Source organism: Spinacia oleracea, chromosome 2 (assembly GCF_020520425.1).
Source record: "Spinacia oleracea cultivar Varoflay chromosome 2, BTI_SOV_V1, whole genome shotgun sequence".
Classification (NCBI taxonomy): Eukaryota; Viridiplantae; Streptophyta; class Magnoliopsida; order Caryophyllales; family Amaranthaceae; genus Spinacia; species Spinacia oleracea.
The window spans coordinates 11,541,675-11,564,808 of NC_079488.1; the positions used below are offsets into that span (position 1 = coordinate 11,541,675).

Here is a 23,134-nt window from a genome sequence, read left to right on the forward strand (position 1 = left end):
TTTGGTGGGCATTGGGCCTTGCTGGCTAGACAACCTTTTTGGAGTGTTTGTGGGTTTGATGTTGTTGTATTGAGCCATTGGGCTTTGGACTTAAGAGCCCAATTAGTAGCCAATTGGGAGCCCAAACAATTCCTAACAGATAATTTAATTAATATCACATGTACTAGTTATGAAAGTGTACGTGTTATAATGATTAGGATATGCATATGAAAAAGTATTTTATTAATCGTCAATTAGAATATAAGTATACATCATAAAATTCAACTATGAATAGAAAAAGTTATCAAACTAATGGGAAATCATACACTCTTTATTAAAATATTAATTGAAATTTTTATTTGTTAAACATTGGAATAAATTTCCAGGGTCTTATTATGCTGTACCGAACATTCTTTTCATCCGCATTACTTCCTCATGACTTAAAAGTGTGATTTGCTCAGCTATATCAGCAGGTAAATTACCAGCAAACAAAGAGGGAGTAGTGAGTTGCAATGCTGGGTTCGCACCATTCAAACTAACAAATGCAGTAGCCGGAGTTCTACCAACATTGATTTGGAAGTGAAGCATTGCTTGTGGAAAGACCATCACATCACCAACTTGTAATCTTTTATAGTATGCGGTGTTGTTTGCATCAATAAATCCGGCGATGATTGATCCTTTGGCCAAAATAAGAACTTCTGATGTACGATGGGAGTGTAGTGGGATAACTCCACCAGCGCCAAAGTCTAACCTTGCCATCGAGATGCCTAAACCATTTAAGGCTGGGAATGCATCTGAAAATGCTAGAGTCACATTATTTCCGAAGACGTTTGAAATGGTTCTTTCACCACGGAAACCAGTGTAAACAAAATCATCAGTTGTGACACTAGTAGGATCTTTGCAAGCATATCCTTCAGGGCCTCTAGGGAGACTAGGATCCCCAACACAAAAGTCGAGTTCTATTGCATGAGAAAGAGAGGCTAGGAGGCCAAAGACGATGAAATATGAAAGATTGTTCATTCTGTAAGATAATATATAGTTGTTGTGAGATCGTCTATGTAAATGTTTAAGGGTGGGTTTAGTATTGTGGATTGGTTTCTTGCATTTTCATAACAACATTGGGTGCCCTTTATATAGAGAACCTATAGTCCTATAGGAATGTAGGATGCTACTTCGTATTGTTTATCAAATAAGTTGACTTTGGTATGAATGTCAACGTCGTATGCAAAAAAGGACCAAAATGACGTGGCTCTTGACATCTTCACATCTAGAAATAGAAATTCTTGAAACCCATCCAATAATTTTATCATCATCATTGTTTGAATTTGAAGTGTTTTAAATTATGTATGGATTTTATTTTGATAAAATTAAATATGGTCAACATTTTTATACGAGGGTACACTCGAAAAATATATGCATCTACGTAGTATTAAAACTTAATTCAAAGTATAACTATTTAGTCTTTGAGCCGACACTTGCACATTGAACGGAAACTTCACCTGAATTGCTCATCTAGTTAATTAACTATATTAACAACGCACATAAAACTTAATTCAAAGTATAACTAGTTGGTTTATCGGGTTCGGATAATGTCTCGGATTTAGATTATGGTTATACCTTTTTGTAAGTGGAATTTGGGGCCGGATAAATATTGTACTTACTCCGTCCCTTAAATATCGCTTCATTTTGTTTTTTACACTATATACAATAACTTTTAGTCATCTTTTATAATTCATACGTAAGAAAAAATATAGTTGCGGGGTTCCTTGTTAGTTCGTCTCGATATATATTTTTCAAATATCAAATTTTTATAATTTTTACTTATACCTAATTCTGTATATTTAGAGTTAAATAATATATTGGTGAATGTAAAGTCAATCATGTTGCAATATATAAGGAAAATATATGTTCTTTTAGAAAGATAACATATAAGTTAATTAATAGAGCCGAATGGTTAAAAGTTAATATAGCTGCATGGTTAAGAATTTATTGTTCAAACATGAGGTTGTGGGTTAGATTTCTCATTTAACCACGCATTTTTAATGCACATTATAGATATTTACCGCTTTTTGATGGCATGAAGTGTAAATTTTCTCATAATCACTTTGTATTATTTTGTTATTTGTTATGAACTACTCCCTATGTTTCTTTTTGTTCTTAATTTATGTTTTTCTTTTTGGGTATTTCAAAATGTTCTTTACATTTTATTTTGTATTATCACATAAATGTTTTAATATTCTATCAAAATTTGTATCCAACGATTATTTTAACCAATTAAATTTGTTGGGTCATTTAATATCTCACACTTTTCTATAGGGACATTAAACTTTTCTCATTTTCCCAATAAGATTTTTGATAAAAGTGAAAACATTATAAATAAACGTAATTTTCCTTGTTTAAATTAAAAAAAATAGAGGAATCTCAATGCACATTAATGAGACGTTAATAAACGTGCAAAAGGCCAAACGTAAAGAACTAAAGAAACGGAGGGAGTAGTTTTTAGTTTTTACCCCGTGCGATACATGAGTTTTTTAATTTAAAAATTCGGGCAAAAGATAATTGTTTTTTGTCTAGTCTGAATAATTGAATAGATTGTTGTTAAAATGAGCCCTTATAACTTGAATGGTGTGGTGCCTATAATGTGTACCCATACAACTAATACTTTGACGCATCACGCATCACGCATATATTGACGTCAAAACAATAATAGGATGTCACTAAACGAAAACTGTACGAGAACCTCCATCTCATTTCAGGTACACATAAAGATATATGTATGTAATATTATTTTTTCTGTCATTTGATCAGTTTGGTTAATTGGAGAATTTAAATTGAGAGGAAAAACACTTTAAAAAGAAATCAGAAATAATATAGATATCGAGTCACCATCCAAGTAACGGAATATGAATAAGAAAATATAATAAATAGATAAAGATTTATACTTTTTACAGTAAATATTTAATATTGGCCATTAATCATAGGCCGGAAACTAGAGACAAACTGATTAAAATAGCAATATGCAATGACAATGATTGTTTGCTAGGTAGTGTTGCAAATGAAACCCATGAACATATATTTTTTGAATGTGGGTTGAAGACTTGAAGAGATGATGGATAGGGATTCGACATAAAATTCTTAGTATGATTAATGCCGCAGTTAGAGTCATAAGTATGATTAATTTTTGTTTTAGTCTAAACATGTTAAAATTTATTAAAAACCAAGTAAAATTTATCCAAGGTACGCACAAAACCTTTTAGGTAAGCCCGAGTAAGGCATGGAAGTACGAAACTAATGTGAAAAGCCTAAATGCCAAGCTATCCTTAAGCAATCCGATGGCCAAGGTCATCAATCAATCAATAAATAAATACTACTCCGTATATACTAAAAGACACATCAGAAATGGCACATGTCGATCATTTCTTAGTGTGTTATTAGATTTATTTTTTTATAAAATTTTAATTAAAGAATCTTTTAAAATATCTAATTTCCTGATTTTTTTTTCTTTCTTGTTTTTTTTTCAAAATTATGATTTCATGTGTATTATGACTACAATCTAAAATAATATAACAATTATAATTTGAAAAATATAGGTCAGTAATGGAAAAATCACAATGTTTATGATATTATTGTTTTTATAATATACGTAGTAATTTGCTACTCTGTTGTAGCAAGATAGTATTTTAATTTTCATAAACCTTTTTCAAAATAAATTAATTATACTCTTAGCCTACATGCAATAGTTTTTTAAAAAATAATGTGTTATTATATGTCCATGCCCAAACAAACATTTTTTTATTATTAGTTTCTTCCATTTTATGTAGCGGGTACGAAAATGGTTACAGTTATGGATATCATTCATTTTTAAAGGAAACAGTCACCTGATAAAGGTATGATAAGTTTTTTTTTTTTTTGCCCAACTTAAGTATTTTTAGTGAAACCCTAAACATCTAAGATTGCATTCAATTTATAATTCAAAAAATATTAAAATTCTCTAATTTTCCAACAACCCATAATAAAATTTATATGATTTTTTTTTATTAAAATTAGTTAAAATAGAGAAAACAAATTCTTTAGTCTCGGACTTAACCTAGCTTTTAATATTATTTGACAGCCAAACTAATGTAGTTGAAGTTGTATAATCTAGAATGAATAATTGTATTAATTGTTAATAAAATGAGCCCTCATAACTTGAATGGGATAGTGCCTACAATGTGAATCTATATCAGCGTCAAAACAATTATAGGATGTTACTATACTAAATTATACAAGAACTTCCACTTTATTTTCAGGTACACGTAAACATACATGAATCTAGATCTCATTTGATTAGTTTAGTTATTTGGAGAACTTAAATTAAGAGAATTAAACTTTTTAGATACACCGGAAATAAGATGGATATTGAGCCACCACCCAAATAACGTATTAAACGAGATATTGAGCCACCACCCTAATTCAATAACGTATTAAACTAGTTTTGGGTGGATACGGCACACAATTTTACATGGATTATGGTTGTTACTTTTTACCTATAATGAATTATTTAGTAGGGTGCGACATGCAGTAGAATTTTAAAATATGGTAGACATTTTTCAGACTATACTAGGTACGTAGTACACATATAATAAAATAAATAGCATGTATTACAAATAGTAAACATACCATTACCCATGTACATATGTAAAAAAATCGCTAAAAAAAACTTGTAAATATACTAAGGAGACACGGAGTAGTTCCTTAAAAAAATTGTATACAACTAATGGTTCTTATTTTGAAAAATAAAATAAAAAATTGTATACCATGTAAAATTTGATTTTCATACAACATATAGATATCTAGATTATGATTACTATAGAACAAGTGTTTGGCCTAATACTACTAGTTCTCGTTAGCCAGATCAATGTACTTTATGCTACAATACGGATCGAGTACTTTGTTTAGGAGTCAAACTTTGATTAAGGATTTTGTATGAGAACATGGAGTCAAACTTTGATTAAGGATTTTGTATGAGAACATGGAATTTGCATTTGGTCTGCTGGATGAATAAAATTTATGCACATAAAATGATGTAAAAAAGTGGATTGCTAAAAGTCGTCTTATATTACTCAAAACCGCCCCATTATTTTCCCTTATTTTCCATTATTACCCTTACTTAATCTTACTTTCCAATTCTCTCCCACCACCGCCGGCCACCAACTCCGGCCACCATCGCCGGCCACTACCTCCGGCCACCACCATCACGTCGTCGGCGACAAAATGGCCGAGTCTTCACAAGAGTTTTTTTTTTTTTGTCTGGAATTTTTTTTAGAAACTTATGCATTTTTAGCTTGTACCATGGTATAGGCTTATGAATTTTAAGCTTGTACCATGGTACAGACTTATGAGTTTTTAGCTTCGACCATGGTATTGACTTATGCAATTTAAGATTGTACCATGGAAGGAGCTTAAAATTCATAAGCCCGTACCATGGAAGGTGCTACAAATTCACAAGTCTCTATTATTTTTTCCGATTACATTAAATCAAATGCAACAACAAATCAAAACCTTAAATAATATAGATGTATGAATATTTAGCTTGTACCATGATACAAGCTTATGAATTTTAGCTCCTTCCATGGTACAAGCTTAAACTGCATAAGTCAATACCATGGTCAAGCTAAAAACTCATAAGTCTGTACCATGGTACAAGCTTAAAATTCATAAGCCTGTAGTCCTGTACCATGGTACAAGCTAAAAATGCATAAGTTTCTAAAAAAAATTCCGGACAAAAAAAATTCGATCTCTTGTGAAGAATCGACCATTTTTTAGCCAACGACGTGATGGTGGCGGTGGTGGCCGGAGGTGGTGGCTAGATTTGGGGTGGGAAGGTAAGAGGGTAAATAAAGGAGGGTATATGGGTAAATGAATAGGGCGGTTTTAAGTAATATAGGACGGTAAATAGTAAGCCCAAAAAAAATCATCTTGCACATAAATTCAAAAGAAGAATAATGTTGTTGTCATTAGTCGAACCCGTGACCAATTAAAATATTTAAGTAGTTAAATCCACTAAGCTGCAGATAGTTTATGTGTACTTTATGGATTATATTACTATAATTAAAATTAATGGCTTTGTTTTAGTATGTTAATTTATTTCAGCATTTTTTCCTCTGGGAAAGGGTAGACATTTGTCTACCCTAATTACATTGTGGATCCGCCTATGGCGACATAACGGATACATCATAATATGGACGCTTTTTATATAATATATTAAATAGAGATATAATAAACGAATTGAAGTAAATATATATATGTAGTAGTTTTTATATCATAAGCCGAAGTAATTGTTTAATATTGATAAAACTATTCCTCCAAATAAGAAGTTCATAAAATTATAGATATATACGTAGTAGTTTTTATATCATAGGCTCAACATCTTTGACTTTGCAAATAACACATTTGGCATTAAATCACCATATATGAAAAAGTCAAGCCGTCTTCATAAAAAAGCTCCCTATATAAAGGGCACCAATTTATGCTAAAAGATACAACAAACAATTCCACCAAACCAAATACTACATCCCTTACCACTAAATATCAACTATCCCATCTCCATATCTAGCTAGATATTACAAAATGAGCAATCTTGCATTTTTCATCATCTTTTCTCTCATAGCTTCTCTATCACATGCCATAGAACTCGACTTTTGTGTTGGAGATCCTAGTCTTCCTAGGGGACCTGAAGGATATGCATGCAAAGATCCTGCTACTATCACAACCGACGATTTCGTTTACACCGGTTTTCGTGGTGAAAAAGCTACCACAAATATTTTTGGAAATAATGTGACTCTAGCATTTTCAAATGCATTTCCTGCCTTAAATGGTTTAGGCATCACTATGGGACGATTAGACTTTGGCGTGGGAGGAGTGATCCCATTACATTCCCACCGTACATCGGAAGTTATTATCATCGCAAGAGGTTCAATCATCGCAGGTTTTATCGACTCAAACAACACTGCATACTACAAAAGATTAGAGGTTGGCGATGTTATGGTGTTTCCACAAGCCATGCTTCACTTCTAAATCAATGTTGGTAGAACTCCAGCAACTGCATTTGTTAGTTTGAATAGTGCAAACCCAGGACTACAACTAACTACTCCCTCCCTATTTGCCGGAAATTTGCCTGGTGACATAGCTGAACAAATTACACTCTTGAGTCATGAGGAAGTAACAAGGATGAAGAGAATATTTGGCACGGCTTAAAATCCTCTCTAATATTTTTGTGCCGCGTGACATGATATATATTTGGTCAAATTTGTTTTATTTTTTTATCATTCAGTAATTTACTTAAGCATTAATTGTAATAAACAATGTACATCTACTTACTGCAGTTCGTAAGGAGTACATTGTATTAGTTGAAGTTGTTTTGGAAATGATATGTTTATTGTTTTTTGTTATTGTTGGTTGAATTTTGTACTCCGTGATGAGCAAGTTTTGTGTAAGAACGTCGTACGCTCATAAGATTGTTGTTAAAGTGCTAATGAGTAATGTCAGCATAACATCATTTAACTATTAATAAGAAAACGATAATTATTTCAATGCATGATACTTCGTAATTGTTAACACGAAAAACCATAACTATTATTAATGTTAACTTTTGAATAAGAAAAAGTGTATACGGAGGATTTAAAATTTCGAATATACTGTTAATTTTTGTTATTAGGGCCAATAAAACAACAACGATTTATAAACAAGCGTAGGCCATGTTGTATGATCATTTTGGTATGACCGAATGAACAATTGAATATGAAGTAAAGATGGTTGTGGACCAGGACGGGTCGGGCTTCTGCTCGACCCCCACGTGTCGTATCCCCGAATAGGCATAACCCACTCTGGCCTCTGCAACGGACCTCGAGTTGTGCCTGGCCGAAAAATTCAAAATAAGGCCCACGCCGTCATACCTAAACTTAATTTCACTAAATAGCGTGTTTTGTCGTGTCAGGTCAGGTCATGCCGTGTCTTATCGTGTTTCTCCTAAAAACACGGTGTAGGCCCAAACCTTGATTTCGTGCACGTGTCTCGCCATACTTTTTCGTACCGGGTCGGGCAGGGCCGGGCCAGCTCACGACCATCTTTAGTATGGAGTAGCACTAAAAGTATGACCTAACTTAACGGGTCAAAATCAAATTAAATTTAGAAATTAGTCCTCCTTCCGCTCCCTGATCATCCAATTACCACCCTCACACAACTTTCTCTTTCCTCAAAAATTCAAATCTCCCAAAATTCGACCTTTCGATTGGATTTTCTGGGTTGCAGTATGTAATGTGGCATCAATCATGAAATCTTTCTCTTTGATATCTGTAAGAATCGGCGATTTAATTTGATTTATGTTACCCTGATTTTGAATTATTTGTTTTCACAATTGTTATTTTCTAAATTTGATGATTTCCCTCTTCTTTTTTTCTGCAGGAAAAATGTTGAAATTAATCTCTGATTATATTCTTATACCAAAATTTGGTGAAATGTAAGTTTCGATTAGTTTTGGTTTGATCCTACTTAATTTGAATTCTTTTTCTGCAATTGTAGATATTGGTTTAGCTCATTTTAGACTGTTAATTGATATCTTTTCGGCCTATAATTGATCAAATTGCATATAAAATGCCTGGATATTTGTCACAGATTTTTGTTCTTCTTTGTCAGCCTCAATTTGTAAAATATTGCACGATATGTTGAGAAAAATCTTTAATTTGTTATAAATTGATGCATGATTTCTAATGCCATTTCTAATTTTATGGCGCATTTGAGTTTTTGAATCATCCAATTTCGTTGTACTTCGTAGTTAATGAGAACCGATAGTTGGATAATAAAATTTTGACATTTCTGTTGTTTGGTTGGCATACAAAAACATGCGAAGTTAGAATTTCTAGGAATTGCAAAGTATGTGAGTTGTTTGGTTGACAAAATTTGGGTGAAATGGGGGAAGTTAAACTTCGTGGGAATTTCAACTTCCCACAAAATTGGGGAATTTACTTACCTAGTCCCCCTAGGTTAGTTGAAATTCCATTAACCAAACAAGTTTTAGAAATTTCCATGAATTTAATTAAGGGACTCATTTCCTATAAATTTATATTTCATTGGGAAATTCTACTTACTATGTGAACCAAAAGACACTTAGTTCTAATTCTGATGCCTCTATCGGAGTTCCGATGTCTTAACCCTCGGATCTCCATATGTATAACATCGTCAATTGAATGTTTGGACGAAGACAAAGTAGTTTATATCGTAAACAATTGAGCAATTGGATGCTCTGAGATTTCTACCAAATCTTCATAGCCCTAGTCTATGTGATTTGGTGTTGTTTTAATTTAATTTTGTGTATGTTTGGATTCGTAATAACGTTTACCAGTCTCGTTTCAGTGTTTCAGTGTTTCAGCTATAAAAATTCTAGTCAAGATACTGCCTTATAAACTTATGTAAGAGGGGGTAATATATCTGTTGAAGCTTTATTGTCAAGATGATGGAACCAGATACATCTTTCACTGAGGTTGATCTCAAACAAGAGAAATTTGAAGATGTAAAGGAGGAAGGTAACAAATTTAGTTGTGACCTTTGTGATAAGGAGATGGTTCACAAGATGGCACTAGTTTTACTCGAAGGTTTATCAACTGCATGTGTTGACAACACGACAGGAGATATGTTCAAAAGCCCCGGCACTGTTGCTGCTGAGATAAGAAAGGAAATGTTGAATTATCTTACTGAGAGAAGTGAATCCTTTGTTGCAGAATCTTTTCTCTCAGACGAAGGTCTTGATTTGACTTATATATCATCTATTTTGACCCTCCTACTTTACTTCTTGCGTTTTGCAAACCTTTTTTGCATATACCCCCCCCCCCCCCCCACCCCACAAAACTTTTTTTCCTCTCCGTCTTTACTAGACTCCCTTTTATATGATATTTTCAAATGTACTTATTTTATTTATATCTCCTTATTTTTCTTCGTTTTTAAGTTTACTTATTTTCCTTATCCCTTTTTTTTTCCCTTTCTTGTTTTACCTTCATTAATTCCACTTTCTCCCTTTTCCTTGTTTATTCTTTTAACTTCCCGCTCCTTTCTTGTTTGATTGGTTACAATGACGATTCATGTTATCCTACCCCGAACCATTTTGGGACTAAGGCTTTGTTGTTGTTGTTGTTGTTGAAGGTCTTGAGGAGGGAAAACCTGGGCAGCCATCTGACATAATTTCTGACTTCAGTGAAGATTTTGCTGCTCTCAAGAGGAATATATTGAGCCGGGTTTCTGGGTGGCTGCTTAGTGACATGAGAGAGGACAAAATTGATGATTTTGTACAAGAAATGGAATTGAACAGTTTCTGGTTGTTGGATAGGAGAGAAGCTATAGCACAAACTCTACTTAAAAATGTTGATTATAAGAATGAATTTCACTGCAATATGAAGTTTAAGTCTGAGGAAGAACTTAAACAACATCGCCCACGTTGTGGTTTTAGGACTGTGCTGTGTCGAAATGAGGGATGTTCTGCCACGTTCAGCGCTGCTCAAATGGAACAGCATGATTCTATCTGTCCTTTTAAGATGCTTTCTTGTGAGCAGAAATGCCCAGAAATCCTCATGAGAAGGGAAATGGACAGGCATTGTATTACTGTCTGCCCAATGAAGCTTGTAAACTGTCCCTTCTACTCTATTGGCTGTAAAGCTACCGTTCCTAGTTGTAATATCAAAGAACACTGTTTGGATAATATCCGTTCTCACTTGCTATATGCTCTTCAATATCATCACAAGGGAGTCTCGGCTGAGGATTTGGCACCCCGAGCTGACCAGATCGAACAGGTGAGTTTAAAAAATTCAATATTTGTACTTATTCTTTTGTTCTCTCCTCTTATAGGAATTCCATTCCTTGTTGTATGCATCACATTTCACAGGCAGCTTTTGTTACGGAAATCCCCCATTTCCGTAAATAAAACTCAAGATGTACCCTAATTACAGAACTTCCAAAACTTGAGCTTGTAGTCGACTAGTCATTGACCCTTTTCTTGATTGTTATGATATTTTTTATTTGTGCAAGTTTTAGTTTTCCCATTTTTCTTCAACTTCAAAAACTCTGTAGTTCTGGTCCTTCTGGATCAGATTTTACCGTGTTTTGGGTAATTGAACATGCTACCATCAGCAGCGATTTAGGAATCAGGGTGTACAAACTTATTTTTTGTGGAAGCACAATTGGGAACTAGTTACCACATGCTCACAGAACTTCACTTGCTTATTATTCAGCTAATGCGTTTTTAAATATCATTTCACATGAGCTGGCTTAGGAAAGCAATGAAAAGATGATTTTGGCTGCTTAAATGTAGTCAATCTGGGGCAAGCTTATTTAAATGAAACTAATCTCTTTGTGTGACATCGTGCTATGCCTAATCTCCGTTGTATTGTTGCACATATGTAATCATGCTCTAAGATATCAAATCAACACCCCTAAAATTATTTAACTCCAGTTGTGGGAGCATCTTTGAGGTGTGGATAGGCCACTTGTGATTCTTGATGCTCATGCAAAATGGGATTCTTTATTTTTTTACCTGTATGAAACCCCAAAGGTGATGCTTCATGCTTCTATTTTACATAATATCAAGTTATTATTCTAGGCTCATATTTTACATAAGGAAGATTTTACAATAGATACATTAAAATGGTAGCCACCATAATGTATTTAATCTCAACCATTGAAATATGTTGACCAATCTAAACCGTTGATTATGCTGACTTCAAAGTATTTTATTTTTTAATTATAATTAGTTTTTCAATAAAAATAAATGCATTAAAAATACCCCACTTTCATATTCTAAGCATCCACGTTCTTATAAGCAGTTTTTATCACTGACAAAAAAAATGAACAAAATTTCTGAAACATCAATCCAAAATTGATGTTCTTGTTATGAAATTAACGATTTGAGATCCTCCTAATCGGGGTTTTGGTAAATTGTCTGAAACTTCAATTCAAAATATCGCTATTGCCAGAAGTTGGTAGGGGTGGATGTTGCAGAGAGAATTGCATATTATGGGATAACATCAAATTTGATGAGCTATTTAATTGGACCGTTGGGGAATAGTAGGCGTTTGTTAGGAGTTTCTCCAGGATCAAGAATCAGAAAATATCAAAAAATTAAATTAAGATTGAACTTGTTAAGTTAATGGAGGAGGATTTCTAATTTTTTTTTTTTTTAAATATATTTATTCATGAATAAAAAGTCAGCATAATTAACGGTTTTGATGAGTCAACAAAAATAAAGGGTTGAGATTCATTTTATTATGGTGGCTACCATTTTATGGTAGCCATTGATAGTCTTCCTTTACATAATATCTAAAGAGGTGTCTTCAGTTTAACTTGCTAACTAGGTAACCCATGACAGCAATGAGTTTTTTTGTGACTGGAAAGCAAGTAAATTTTAATTGGCATTATGAAAAGAAAGTAATTTGTAAGAATTTTAACCTATGAGTTTTTCCGTGACTGGAAAACAAGCAGTTTTGCTTGACGTTGTGAAAAAAAGCAATTTATAACCTTTTGAGGTTTTTCGTTACTGGAAAGAAAGCATTTTTTCATGACGTTATAAAAAACAGCATTTTTGCTTGATAGCTGTATTCTCTTGCAACCACGGAGATTGGCATCAAAAGAACTAGATACAGTAGTTTACCATTTCCAAGATCTTCAAGGGGTTTTACTTGATGTTCATTGATTGCTGTAGTAGGCAAAATACCAGTGTTTGAAAAGATGTAAATTACAGGATGACAAAGAGTAACCAAGGTATATGGTTAAAGGTTCTCAGCTTTATACAAAGTTTTTTTTTTCTTTTGTTTTTACATTGTGGTGCCTTTGGTTTAATTCATTCATATTTTTGTTTTCTTTTGCACATTCCACCTGTTTAAGAGAGCTTTGCTGATAGGTTCATGTGACTGTGAGCTGAATGTGCTCATGTCCACTACATTGAGTTCCATTGAAAACATTTGATTTTATTCTCCAATTTTAGGATTTTTTTCATATTTACCACCTTTTATGTTTCAGGTTTTTACATTTACCACCTTATAAAATGTAATTTCATATTTACCACCTTAATTTGATGAAAAGTTTCGTATTCACCACTTTTTAATGGATTTCCATCCGGTTTTTCATCCAAAAATGTGGTAAATTTTCACTTCCCATGCAAAATATAACAACATTCACCTTTTTCAGAATTCTTTCGACCGGCTGGTAGGAATGCAAGGTGTGAGGTCTTTCACAAATGCTGTCAAGAATCTTGACTCGAAGCTTGGGCCATTCGAGGTTGTAAAGAAGAAGAATTTGGACAATGAGAAAGATACCAAAGATTCAAATTCTGAAGAGCCTTCATCAGAAACCGAAAATAAATTGGACTTTGAACAGAATCCGGCAGAAGACACAAAACCAGCAGGAAACATGAAGGGTTCAGATGAGAAATCAGATTCTGAACAGTCTCCTTCAAAAGTCTCAAAGAAAGACGAACTTTGTGCAGAAGAGTCAACGAAACCAAATACTGAACAGATTACAGTTGAGAAAACGAAGAAATTGGAGTTTAAACTTCCTACAGATGGAAACACAAAGGAATATCAGGATTCTGAACTGGATGTGATTGAAGACATGGAAAATATCAGGATTTAGACAACCAGAAAAGAAACTTGATTCCAAATAGCCTCCATTTCAAGATCTTGAAGAATACTTACAGATAGTATAAGTTTTGTATCATGTCCATATCATAGATTCATAGTATCGAGAATTGCTACAGTAAACCAACCTAGAGATATTTCCCGCCATCTTTCGCAGCCTCGCGTTTTTGTTTCCTGCAGAGGCATATGAGGAGGGGAATGGCTTTAACCTAGGGAAAAAAAAACTATATTTAAGAATTTTCATATCTGCTTGAAAAAGTGTATTTGGAGGATTGTAATGCTCATTTATACTCATATTCGAAGTATAAGTTTAGCTTATGGTTATTAAACCAATATTTTGATGTACAGCTGATTGTAATTTTATGATCCTGACAATATTGAAGTAACAAGTTTACTCTGTTTAAACAATCAAGTGTCCAAGATTTTGATTTGGTTGAATGATGATGCACAAAAGAATGAAAGATGCTTCAGGGTCTGTAAATCCCTTGAGTCATGACAGCCATCCTTTCTTCTAATGGAGGTTCAGAGTGTTATGGAGTTTCATGTCTTGCAGTAATGTGGTTAAGGTCTTGTTCTCTTCACCTGATCTGGTCTGATTTTTTTAGTTTCTGGTTTGGTCTGATCTGAATTTTTTTTGTGAGTGCTTTTTCTGGTCTGTTCTAGTATGGTATGATTTTTCTGATATGATATGATCTAATAAGCAATGTATAAGGTGAAAGAACAAAGCCTTAGGAGTGTTTGGTGAAATTGTGAAGATGCATAGTTCTTATCCGATGACTCGAAATGAAGAGATACAAGTCATTCTTATTGACAAAAGGATCATTTTCGTTGAATCTTTAGTCTTGTGCTAAGACTTGAGCATACACAATTGACAGTACAACTTACATATGGAAATCTGGAATTTGGAATGATTTCCAAAATTGACAGTTTCTTATTCTGAGTTTTCGCCTCCGAAAATAACCGCTCTGGTCACTCCAACAAACTTCAAACCAATGACGTTTTGGCCTAGTGATTAAAACTGAGGGTATGTATATCGTATACGGTAGATTACAGATTCAAATCCCCCCGTTTTTAATTTGTATTATTTAGTGTCTCATTCCCAACCAAAAAAAACTTCAACAAACTTCAAAACCGTCCACCAATTTCCTTATTTTATGCAAAACAGTTCAAAAAGGATGTATCATGTGTGGAATCCGGGTTAGCTTCATTGAACGTTATTTTATCAGTTTTACGCTGATTTCGTGATTTATTTTTTAGGAAATTTGTGATTAATTAATGTGTGGGTAGATTTACAATCTCCTCTTTTAATAGATATGGACTACAAGTAGATAATAAGCCTTCATGTTAATGAGATTTTAGCCTAATGATTAAAACTGAGGTCATTTGTATGACATGTTACAGGTTTGATCGCCTTTCATCATAAGATAGTAGGCTAAGACTGGGTGGTATATGTGATATATATGTCACAAATTCAAAGCTTCCATCTCCCATTTGTATTTTTTTTTTTAGTGATTCGAACCTGAGTCTTTTTTTACACAGACTTTCAATCTTAAACTCTATTATCTTTGTGGCTTATTCGCAAACTCACCATAAGATTTCCAATAAGAGGTAACATATAATGAGAAACCAAAATAAATGTTTACATACTTATTAGTTTTATTTATTACTAAAACAAAATTATTATTAAAAGTTTCAATTCATAGAACCACCAAATGCCTTCTTAAGCCTCTTGACTTGTTTAGCACCAAGAAGCATAGTCTTCTCCACAAGCTCAACAGGGAGGTTCCCAGCAAAGAGAGAATTATCAGTGAACTGAAGTCCCGGTTTTGCGCTATTCAACGTAACAATCGCTACGGCCGGAGTTTTACCAACATTAAGTTGGAAATGCAAGAGTGATTGTGGGAAAACCATAATCTCACCAACTTTGAGTCTCTTGTAATAGGCAGTGTTGTTTGTAGAGATGAATCCAGCAATGATTTCTCCCTGGGTTAAAATGAGTACTTCTGATGTTCGGTGAGAATGCAACGCGACAACTCCGTCTATATCAAAGTCTAGTCTTGCCATGGCGAGCCCTAGACCGTTGAAGGCCGCAAACTCGGAGGAGAATGCCGGAGTTACGCAACTCTTGTAAATGTTGGAGGTGTTTCCAACGGCGCTTAGGCCCTTGAAAATAAAGTCGTCAAAGGTGACTTTAGCAGGATCTTTACAAGAGTACCCTGCCGGTCCATTAGGGAGAGTGTAATCCGCCACGCAAAAATCCTCAACGAGTGCGTGAGAAAATGTGATTATGGAGAGAAGGGAAAAGGTAAAGAGAATTGCGAAATAGTTCATTTTTAAGAGGTTGAGAAAGATTTTTGCTATTTTTTTTTGAAGGGAGAAAGTTTGCTAATTAGTTCTAAGAGTATTTGTTGATTTTCTTGAGACGATTTGTTGGTCATATATATACAGACCAAGATTAGGTTGACAAGTTGACAGGGATATGACGTGTCCATAAAATTTTAAAAAAATTGAAAATAAAGAGATGGAAATGAAATTAGGATATCAAATGTGATTCTGTTCACATTATCATTCATTACCAATATGGCAGGAAATAATTAAAAAAAGTTGCAAATATGGAAATAAATCGAAAGTAGGGTTTGATCGAGTGTAAGGATTAATTTCCAAAACTATGATAGTTTCACAATACGTGCATAATTCTATATATCTTTTTAAAAAATAGCAAGTATGGAAATAAATCAAATGTAAGGTTTGAATGTAAGGTTTATTTCCAATTAAACTCTATAAGTTTCACAATACATCCTTAAGTATCAATTTTTTTTATAGCAAATATGGAAATAAATCGAAAGTACATAGTGTAACAACCCAGAAATTCTACACAAATTCTTATTTACAAGTGGTGTACAATAAATATTGTACACCGGAATAAAAGTTGACTCAAAATGCTTAAAAGTTACATTTATTTATGTAAAAGTTATCTATTTTTTAGTGATTAATTTTTTCATTGTAATAAAAAAAAATCAAAATCACTAATAATGTATAAAAATCAATCGTTTTACCCTTTAAAATGTTTATCTATCAACTTTTGTTTTTAATAATATAAAAGTTATGAAAAATTAGGTTAAAGTTACAAAAACTGCATAAAAGTTATCTTGGTGTACAATAAATTTATTGTACTCCTTATGCGCGCAAGACCTTTTGGAAATTATAATATAGAAAATAAGGAATAAAAGTGCTATTTAAATTGACGGTGGCGAAAACACCGTCTTCTGGGATTATCACTATCATAAATAACTTAGTTTTTATTAAAATATACTTTTATGCATATTAATGTTACTTTTATAAAGGACCAAAATGTGGGGTGTAACACATAGGGTTTTGAATGTAAGGATTTAGTTGCAAAATTATGAAAGTTTCACATTGATCTTATATATTTTTTTTTTAAATAGCAAATATGGAAATAAACAGTAGGGTTTTGAATGTAAGGATTTATTTCCAAAACTAAATGTAAGGATTTATTTCCAAAACTATGAAAGTTTCACAACACGTCTTTATGTTTCTTAACGATCATCCACCGTGTTGTTAGGTTATGGACAATCTAATCGTCGTACGGGATAAATCTATGTGTAGGGATCCAAATATAGTTCACATAATGAATTAGCATAATTAAGGGAACACACAATTGTGATGTACGTGTGCCTTCCCTATTTGTGCACGAACTGAGCAAGAACAAGTTTCAGGACACCAAATGCTCGCGCATATGAAATACAGAACCCCTAGGGCTATATTTACATGGAGGATTGGAAACCCAGAATTCAACTAGGAGTAGAATTCCGGTAGAAAATAGGATTTTATGAGACATAAAAACATGATTCTACCCTGAATCGTATTATACATGCATACAAATACATAGCCCTTGCACACCAAGAAGGGCTTGCTTGTGGCCCAAGTCACTTGGGCGGCAGGTAAGCTTGGCGCCCAAGCAATGTGCATGTGCGCACACAAGCGCTCAACGTGAAAGGATGGAGTAGAATATTGGTTTAGTTTGGCTTGAATTGTAATTTGAAAACCGTATGATTTAGTTTGGCTTCAGTTGTAACATATTGGTCAGACTTAAGGGTAAACCATAAATGGGATCAAGTTAGGTGGTTGTAGGCTAGTAGTAGGAGACTCGTTTTATATAATATTACATACTCCACTCCTTATTAGAAAATAGCTTCCTTTAGGGGGTCTCATCTATTAACCTCAATCCCATAAAACATACTCTTAAGTAAGATAAAAAAAATGAGATGAAATGAATAATACTGTCTTTTTCTTTACCTGTGCTTCTGAGAGTGACTTTAATTAGTCATGCAACTTCTTAGCTATTGAGTAAACAACTTGAGATTAATGGCGAATTCAATTATGATTTATATAATTATTACATTCTTTGATTGTTTTATTAACCTAAACATATATAGAATTGCCCAAATAAAAACATTGAAACTAGAGCCATTCATAAAAAAATAAAAAAATTCTACAAGATCCAAAACACTTGCAAAAATCCTTAAGCTACTCCAAATATTAATTGTCTACAAAAATAACGAAAGTCACTTTAATATCACCCAAAAAAAATTGACAAGAGAAAGAGTCATCCACCTGCAGAATGGAGGAAAATATGCTACTACACAACAGAGACTTCTAGAAACAAAATCCGCCTAGGAAAGACATGAACTTGTTAATCAGTAATGACATCCAAGAAAAAAAAATCTAACAATTAAATGGGGCAAACCAAAGATCCATCACTTCCAGACCGTGTTCCAGTTAATCTAACATGACATAAAGATATAACTCTGTGAAAATCTCCAGTTAATCTAACATAACATAAAGATATAACTCTGTAGAAATCTGGCTTTGGAGTAGAACTTATTTATAGTTTCTGCACATAAGTCCTCATAAGACCTTAATACATCATTTACTGGTTAACAAAATCTGGCTTAGGAGTAGAACTTATGATTACAGCTTTTACAGGTTAGCGATGTATTGAGAAGACTGAGCATATGATTTGTTATATCTGCAATTTAATAATCACACATTCACACCAAGATCGTTTGTTTACTTCACGCCAATATGATAGCACGCATCTTTTTCTACCATCCCCTACACTCAAGCCAATCTACCATACTATGGCCATAGCACTATGTTGAAGCCAATCTACCATACTATGGCCATAGCACTATGTTGAGTACAACAAGATAGCTTTATTTTTTAAAATTTTTTGGTAAGTAAGAAATATATTAAAAAATCGTAATCAAATGTATGTATAAGGTTGAAAACACACCTACAAAAACACACCTAACAAAAAACAAACCTCTACAACCTACAACACACACACAACGTCAAACCTAGACAACTAAGACCAAAAAGGCAAACAGTCAAAGAGGAATCCAAGAAGACAATAGCAACACCCTTTTTTACCATCCCTGAATAGCAACAAACAAGAGCAACAGAGCTGGAAGCACACCAACAGTAGAACATGCACTTAACAAACGCAAGCTGCAACCAACCTGCAGCCACTGAGGCAACACTACAGCAGCAACAACCCAAAAGCAACCCATTGTGTCAGCCCTACAACTGCAACACCCTGACCCCCTGCCTGGATAGCTTTATTTCCATAAGCCAATATCTTTTCTATAAAAATACACAAAGATAAGCATCGGTTACTTACTAGATCTCACCTCAATACTAAATTTTCATTGATGATCAACCCTGGCCAAAACCATATGTTTTCAGCAAGATATATTATCATCTATAAAATTGAATTTAAGCTACTTTCTTTTTCAGGGGAAATTCTACACCAGTGACATGCTGCGAGTCAATGCACATTCAACATCAAGAAATTAAATTTCTATTTTTTTATCAAAATCAAATAAAGTGTGTATTCAACATATTCATGATCAATCTGTATAACTAAAGCTGAAGTCCCAAATTAACATTATACACTCAATTTATTATGGAAGCTCACAACAAAGAAAAACTAATTGCTGAACTTTTAATTAGAATATGGGTAGGATTCTTGGATGCAGACTGCCCAACAATGTTTTCACTCTCAGTATTGCCTTGTAATAGATGTGAGGGTTCTTTCCTTAATTGTATAGATAGATAAACAAGATGAAATCCATAATTATTTTGAAATTTCAATCAAATATCGTTTCATATAACTACATATCTTACAAGTTACAACACATTCCTTGAAGAACTTAGTTCCCCAAATCAGAATTTAAAAATATCTACAGCATAATTTGCAGATACCCTGAAAAAACTGAACCATCCTAGAATACCAACACACAAATCCTTTCGTTTTTACAGTTGCTATCTTGAATTTGCAAAAAGAAAAAAAAAGCTGAAAGAAAGGAATATATGGAATTGAGTGAAATCAGCAATTATAACCAAGACCATAGCGGGTATTGAACATCAATAAAAAAAATTTACCGGTGAATTAGCGGCGATACTCTATTATGCCGATGTGATGGCTTTGTTACGGAGTTGTGATCAAGTGTTCGATATTGCAATTATGAAATCAAATCGTGAAATCCAAAGAAGCTTGTAATAAGAATGAAATTAGGGGTGAAAGAGCGAGATCGAATTATAATGACTCTCCTGCAGATTTCCCGTTTATAATCGAAAGGAATGAGAGAGAATTGAGTTGAGGAGAAAGTTTTGGTGAGAATAATCTGGGATTTTGAGGAAGAATAGAGGGAGCAGGGCGAGTTGGTTGCTCGAGAGTAGAGGAAGTTGAGAATTTCGTGGGTGCGTGGGTGAGCGGGTTGTTTCTAATTTAAGTCATGACGTGCTTATAAAACATGGTTATTATGGTATATTGCGACTCTTTTTATGGACAATATTTATTTAGACGACTAAAAGCGTCAATATATGCATTTCCAGTTTTCGTGAATACAAAATTATTGCGACCCTCTTTAAAAGCGCCATAGAAAAAGCGTCACTATTTACCCCATTTTCTTGTAGTGAAGCCAACCATGTATTGTGCTTGTCATGCGGCTTCCCTGCTTGGCTCGCCCATGGGCTTGTGCTACTCACTGCTACGTTGCTAAGACCATTAGTTGTACGTGATGCATACGACCTATGTCCCTGTTTTCAGCTCATTGTCCGAGCTGAAAATAGAAACAACGGATCAATAATATAATTAAAGCCAAGAGAAAAAGAAGTTATGTGTAGCCATGCACTCTTTATTTTTAAGTGAAATTTGTAAATTTAGAAACAAGACATTGAAAAAACATTAATTATGGTTTTGTTTTTTTACAAAATCAAACAAACGCTTACTATTGGTTGATATTGAAATGGGGGATTTACTACCAACTAGTTATTGGAAAATGTTAGAAGTTCTAAGTTGGAAAACCAAAAGAAAATAGTGAAAAAGGTGAATGGTAAGTTTGTCTCACATTGATCATAGAATTCTTCATTTCTCCTTGTTTATATCCCAAAGACTCATATGTGGCAAGCCACACCATCAAGTTGATGGTGTGACCTGTTCACATTTGTATTTTCGGCCCAGCCTTCCGAAGCCCGTTAACGGAAGTTAACGGAGCCCAAAAAACGGCGGTTTATGTTGGGTTGAATTTGCAACCCAACCAAGTAACTGTTCCCTCTCATTTGATCAATAACCGACCATTCACTTCCCCCTATTTGATCAGTTTATTTCTTTATTCAATTCAAACCTCTTTTTTTCTCTCTTCTTTTTCTCTCTCTTCTTTTCTCTTCGCCATTGTCACTTGATGTTGCTCTTCTTCTCATCTCCATTTTCGTTTCAATTTCGATTTTCATTATTCACTTTCATTTGTTTTCTACTTGTTTATTGCCCTTGAATTATCTTCTTCTGTAATCATGGTGAGATTGATATTTGATGATGACGGTAATGCGACTGAAGTTCCCGTTGGCGATAATCAATCAACTTCTACAGTTACTTCTACGGTTAGCCTGTAATCAATCAACTTAATGTCGCTAGTTTTTTCTTCAATTTCTGGTAATTCGACTTCATTCTATTCAATTTTATGATTATTATTCGCAGTAACCCTAAGTTGAAGACTTAGTAACACCGATTTCCTTTGCTTTTATGATTTTAGATAGTGTTACAAATATGTTATTTCTCCTTTGAATTTGTTAGTTTTCATTTTATAATTTAATTTCTATTCATTTATTGTTCTTTTCTTTAATTACATGTACTTATTTTACATGTTACTTTTCTTTGTCGTTCGAATTACTTTATATTTAACGTTTTTGTTGTGTTTTGTAGTTAATGATCCAGTTGCTGATACTCAAATTCCTCCTGAAGTGAAAGGCGTGGATTCAAACCTTAATGATCACTACAACAAAAACATTAATTAACATCGCCAAATTAATAGTGTTTATCAAAAAGCGCAATTATTTATATGAAACAACATCACTTTATTTTATATTGCTATTAAAAGAAATGATTTTAATTTCCACCTTAAACATAATACAGCGTTTTTCTATACGTGCTGTGATTTTTTTTTTTAATTTTTTTTTATAAACAAATTAATTCATTGATAAAAAGTCATACGACATCTACATAAAGATTCAAATCTAACAAATACATAACAAACAAATCAAATAAAAACTTCCTTTCCCCATAGCTACGATCGTAGTATATCAAACATTCTGTATACCCTCTTTTATATATTGGCATCCTCTTCGATCTCGCATAAATCTTTACCAAAGAAACAACCTGAACTAAACTAAACACACAAAAGTTAACTAAAAATAAACCCACCATAGGGGTACTTACTACACTGAACAATCAAACCCACCATAGGGGTACTTACTATACTGAAACTATGTAATTTTATTGAAATCAACGCAAACACACAACAGAATTGAAAGAGAAGGGGCGGAAATAACCAAAATTTTGAATTTTTTTTGGCTATTTCTGCCCTAGAAAACTCTAATTTTTGTAAACCCTAAAAAGAGAGAGAAAAGAGGTAGAGAGGAGAAAATTGATTGTCACTTACTTTTTTGCTGTGATTAATAACGTTTGGTTGGGAGGAATTGGAAGGAAAAGAAAAGAAAGGAAAGGAAAAATAACGTTTCTTATATTTGGTTCAAAAAATTATATGGGAAGTGGAAGGAAATGAAGGGAATTGAAAGGAAAGCTTCCTGTATAAAAGTTTTACTTTCCTTTCCTCCCAAAATTGGAGGAATTTGGAAGGATTAAAAAAATTAAGTCTGTCAAACAAAATATTAAATCTTAAACTCACGTTTTTCCTTTCCTTCCCTTCCCTTCCTTTGCTAATGTTGTACCAAACATGAGATTCCTATCATTTTCATTTATCATACCAAACATGGGAAAATATATTTTATTTCCTTTCCTTTCTCTTCTTTTCTCTTCCCTTCCTTTCTCTTCTCTTTCCTTCCTTTACTAATGTTGAACCAAATAGGGACTAAGTAATTTATCTCAAAATAAAAGGGCTATAGTAATAAATTTGTCA

General features: G+C 33.4%; 3 protein-coding genes and 1 pseudogene across 3 annotated transcripts; 2 read left to right on the forward strand and 2 right to left on the reverse strand.

Moving 5' to 3' along the window:
• Positions 1-362: 362 nt before the first annotated feature.
• On the reverse strand, positions 363-1,066 carry LOC110797670 (auxin-binding protein ABP19a-like). Its single transcript, XM_056835375.1, has one exon. It carries the CDS (start codon positions 997-999, stop codon positions 373-375), a length of 627 nt encoding a protein of 208 aa, XP_056691353.1. The 5' UTR covers positions 1,000-1,066; the 3' UTR covers positions 363-372.
• A 5,439-nt stretch (positions 1,067-6,505) lies between these two features.
• On the forward strand, positions 6,506-7,533 carry LOC110797667 (auxin-binding protein ABP19b-like; annotated as a pseudogene).
• A 601-nt stretch (positions 7,534-8,134) lies between these two features.
• Positions 8,135-14,072, forward strand: LOC110797673 (uncharacterized). Its single transcript, XM_022002776.2, has 5 exons — positions 8,135-8,312; positions 8,422-8,476; positions 9,370-9,755; positions 10,153-10,796; positions 13,186-14,072. Exons 3-5 carry the CDS (start codon positions 9,467-9,469, stop codon positions 13,627-13,629), a joined length of 1,377 nt encoding a protein of 458 aa, XP_021858468.1. The 5' UTR covers positions 8,135-8,312; positions 8,422-8,476; positions 9,370-9,466; the 3' UTR covers positions 13,630-14,072.
• Positions 14,073-15,175: 1,103 nt separating this feature from the next.
• On the reverse strand, positions 15,176-16,028 carry LOC110797656 (auxin-binding protein ABP19a-like). The gene has a single exon (XM_022002764.2). It carries the CDS (start codon positions 15,963-15,965, stop codon positions 15,327-15,329), a length of 639 nt encoding a protein of 212 aa, XP_021858456.1. The 5' UTR covers positions 15,966-16,028; the 3' UTR covers positions 15,176-15,326.
• Between the last annotated feature and the right edge of the window lie 7,106 nt (positions 16,029-23,134).

Excerpts from the sequence above, each read along its gene's own strand:
- LOC110797670 (XM_056835375.1), bottom strand. The coding sequence starts at position 999 with ATGAACAATCTTTCATATTTCATCGTCTTTGGCCTCCTAGCCTCTCTT.
- LOC110797673 (XM_022002776.2), top strand. The coding sequence starts at position 9,467 with ATGATGGAACCAGATACATCTTTCACTGAGGTTGATCTCAAACAAGAG. Across the intron at positions 9,756-10,152 it reads ATCTTTTCTCTCAGACGAAG|GTCTTGAGGAGGGAAAACCT; the intron begins GTCTTGATTTGA and ends TTGTTGTTGAAG. Across the intron at positions 10,797-13,185 it reads GAGCTGACCAGATCGAACAG|AATTCTTTCGACCGGCTGGT; the intron begins GTGAGTTTAAAA and ends CACCTTTTTCAG.
- LOC110797656 (XM_022002764.2), bottom strand. The coding sequence starts at position 15,965 with ATGAACTATTTCGCAATTCTCTTTACCTTTTCCCTTCTCTCCATAATC.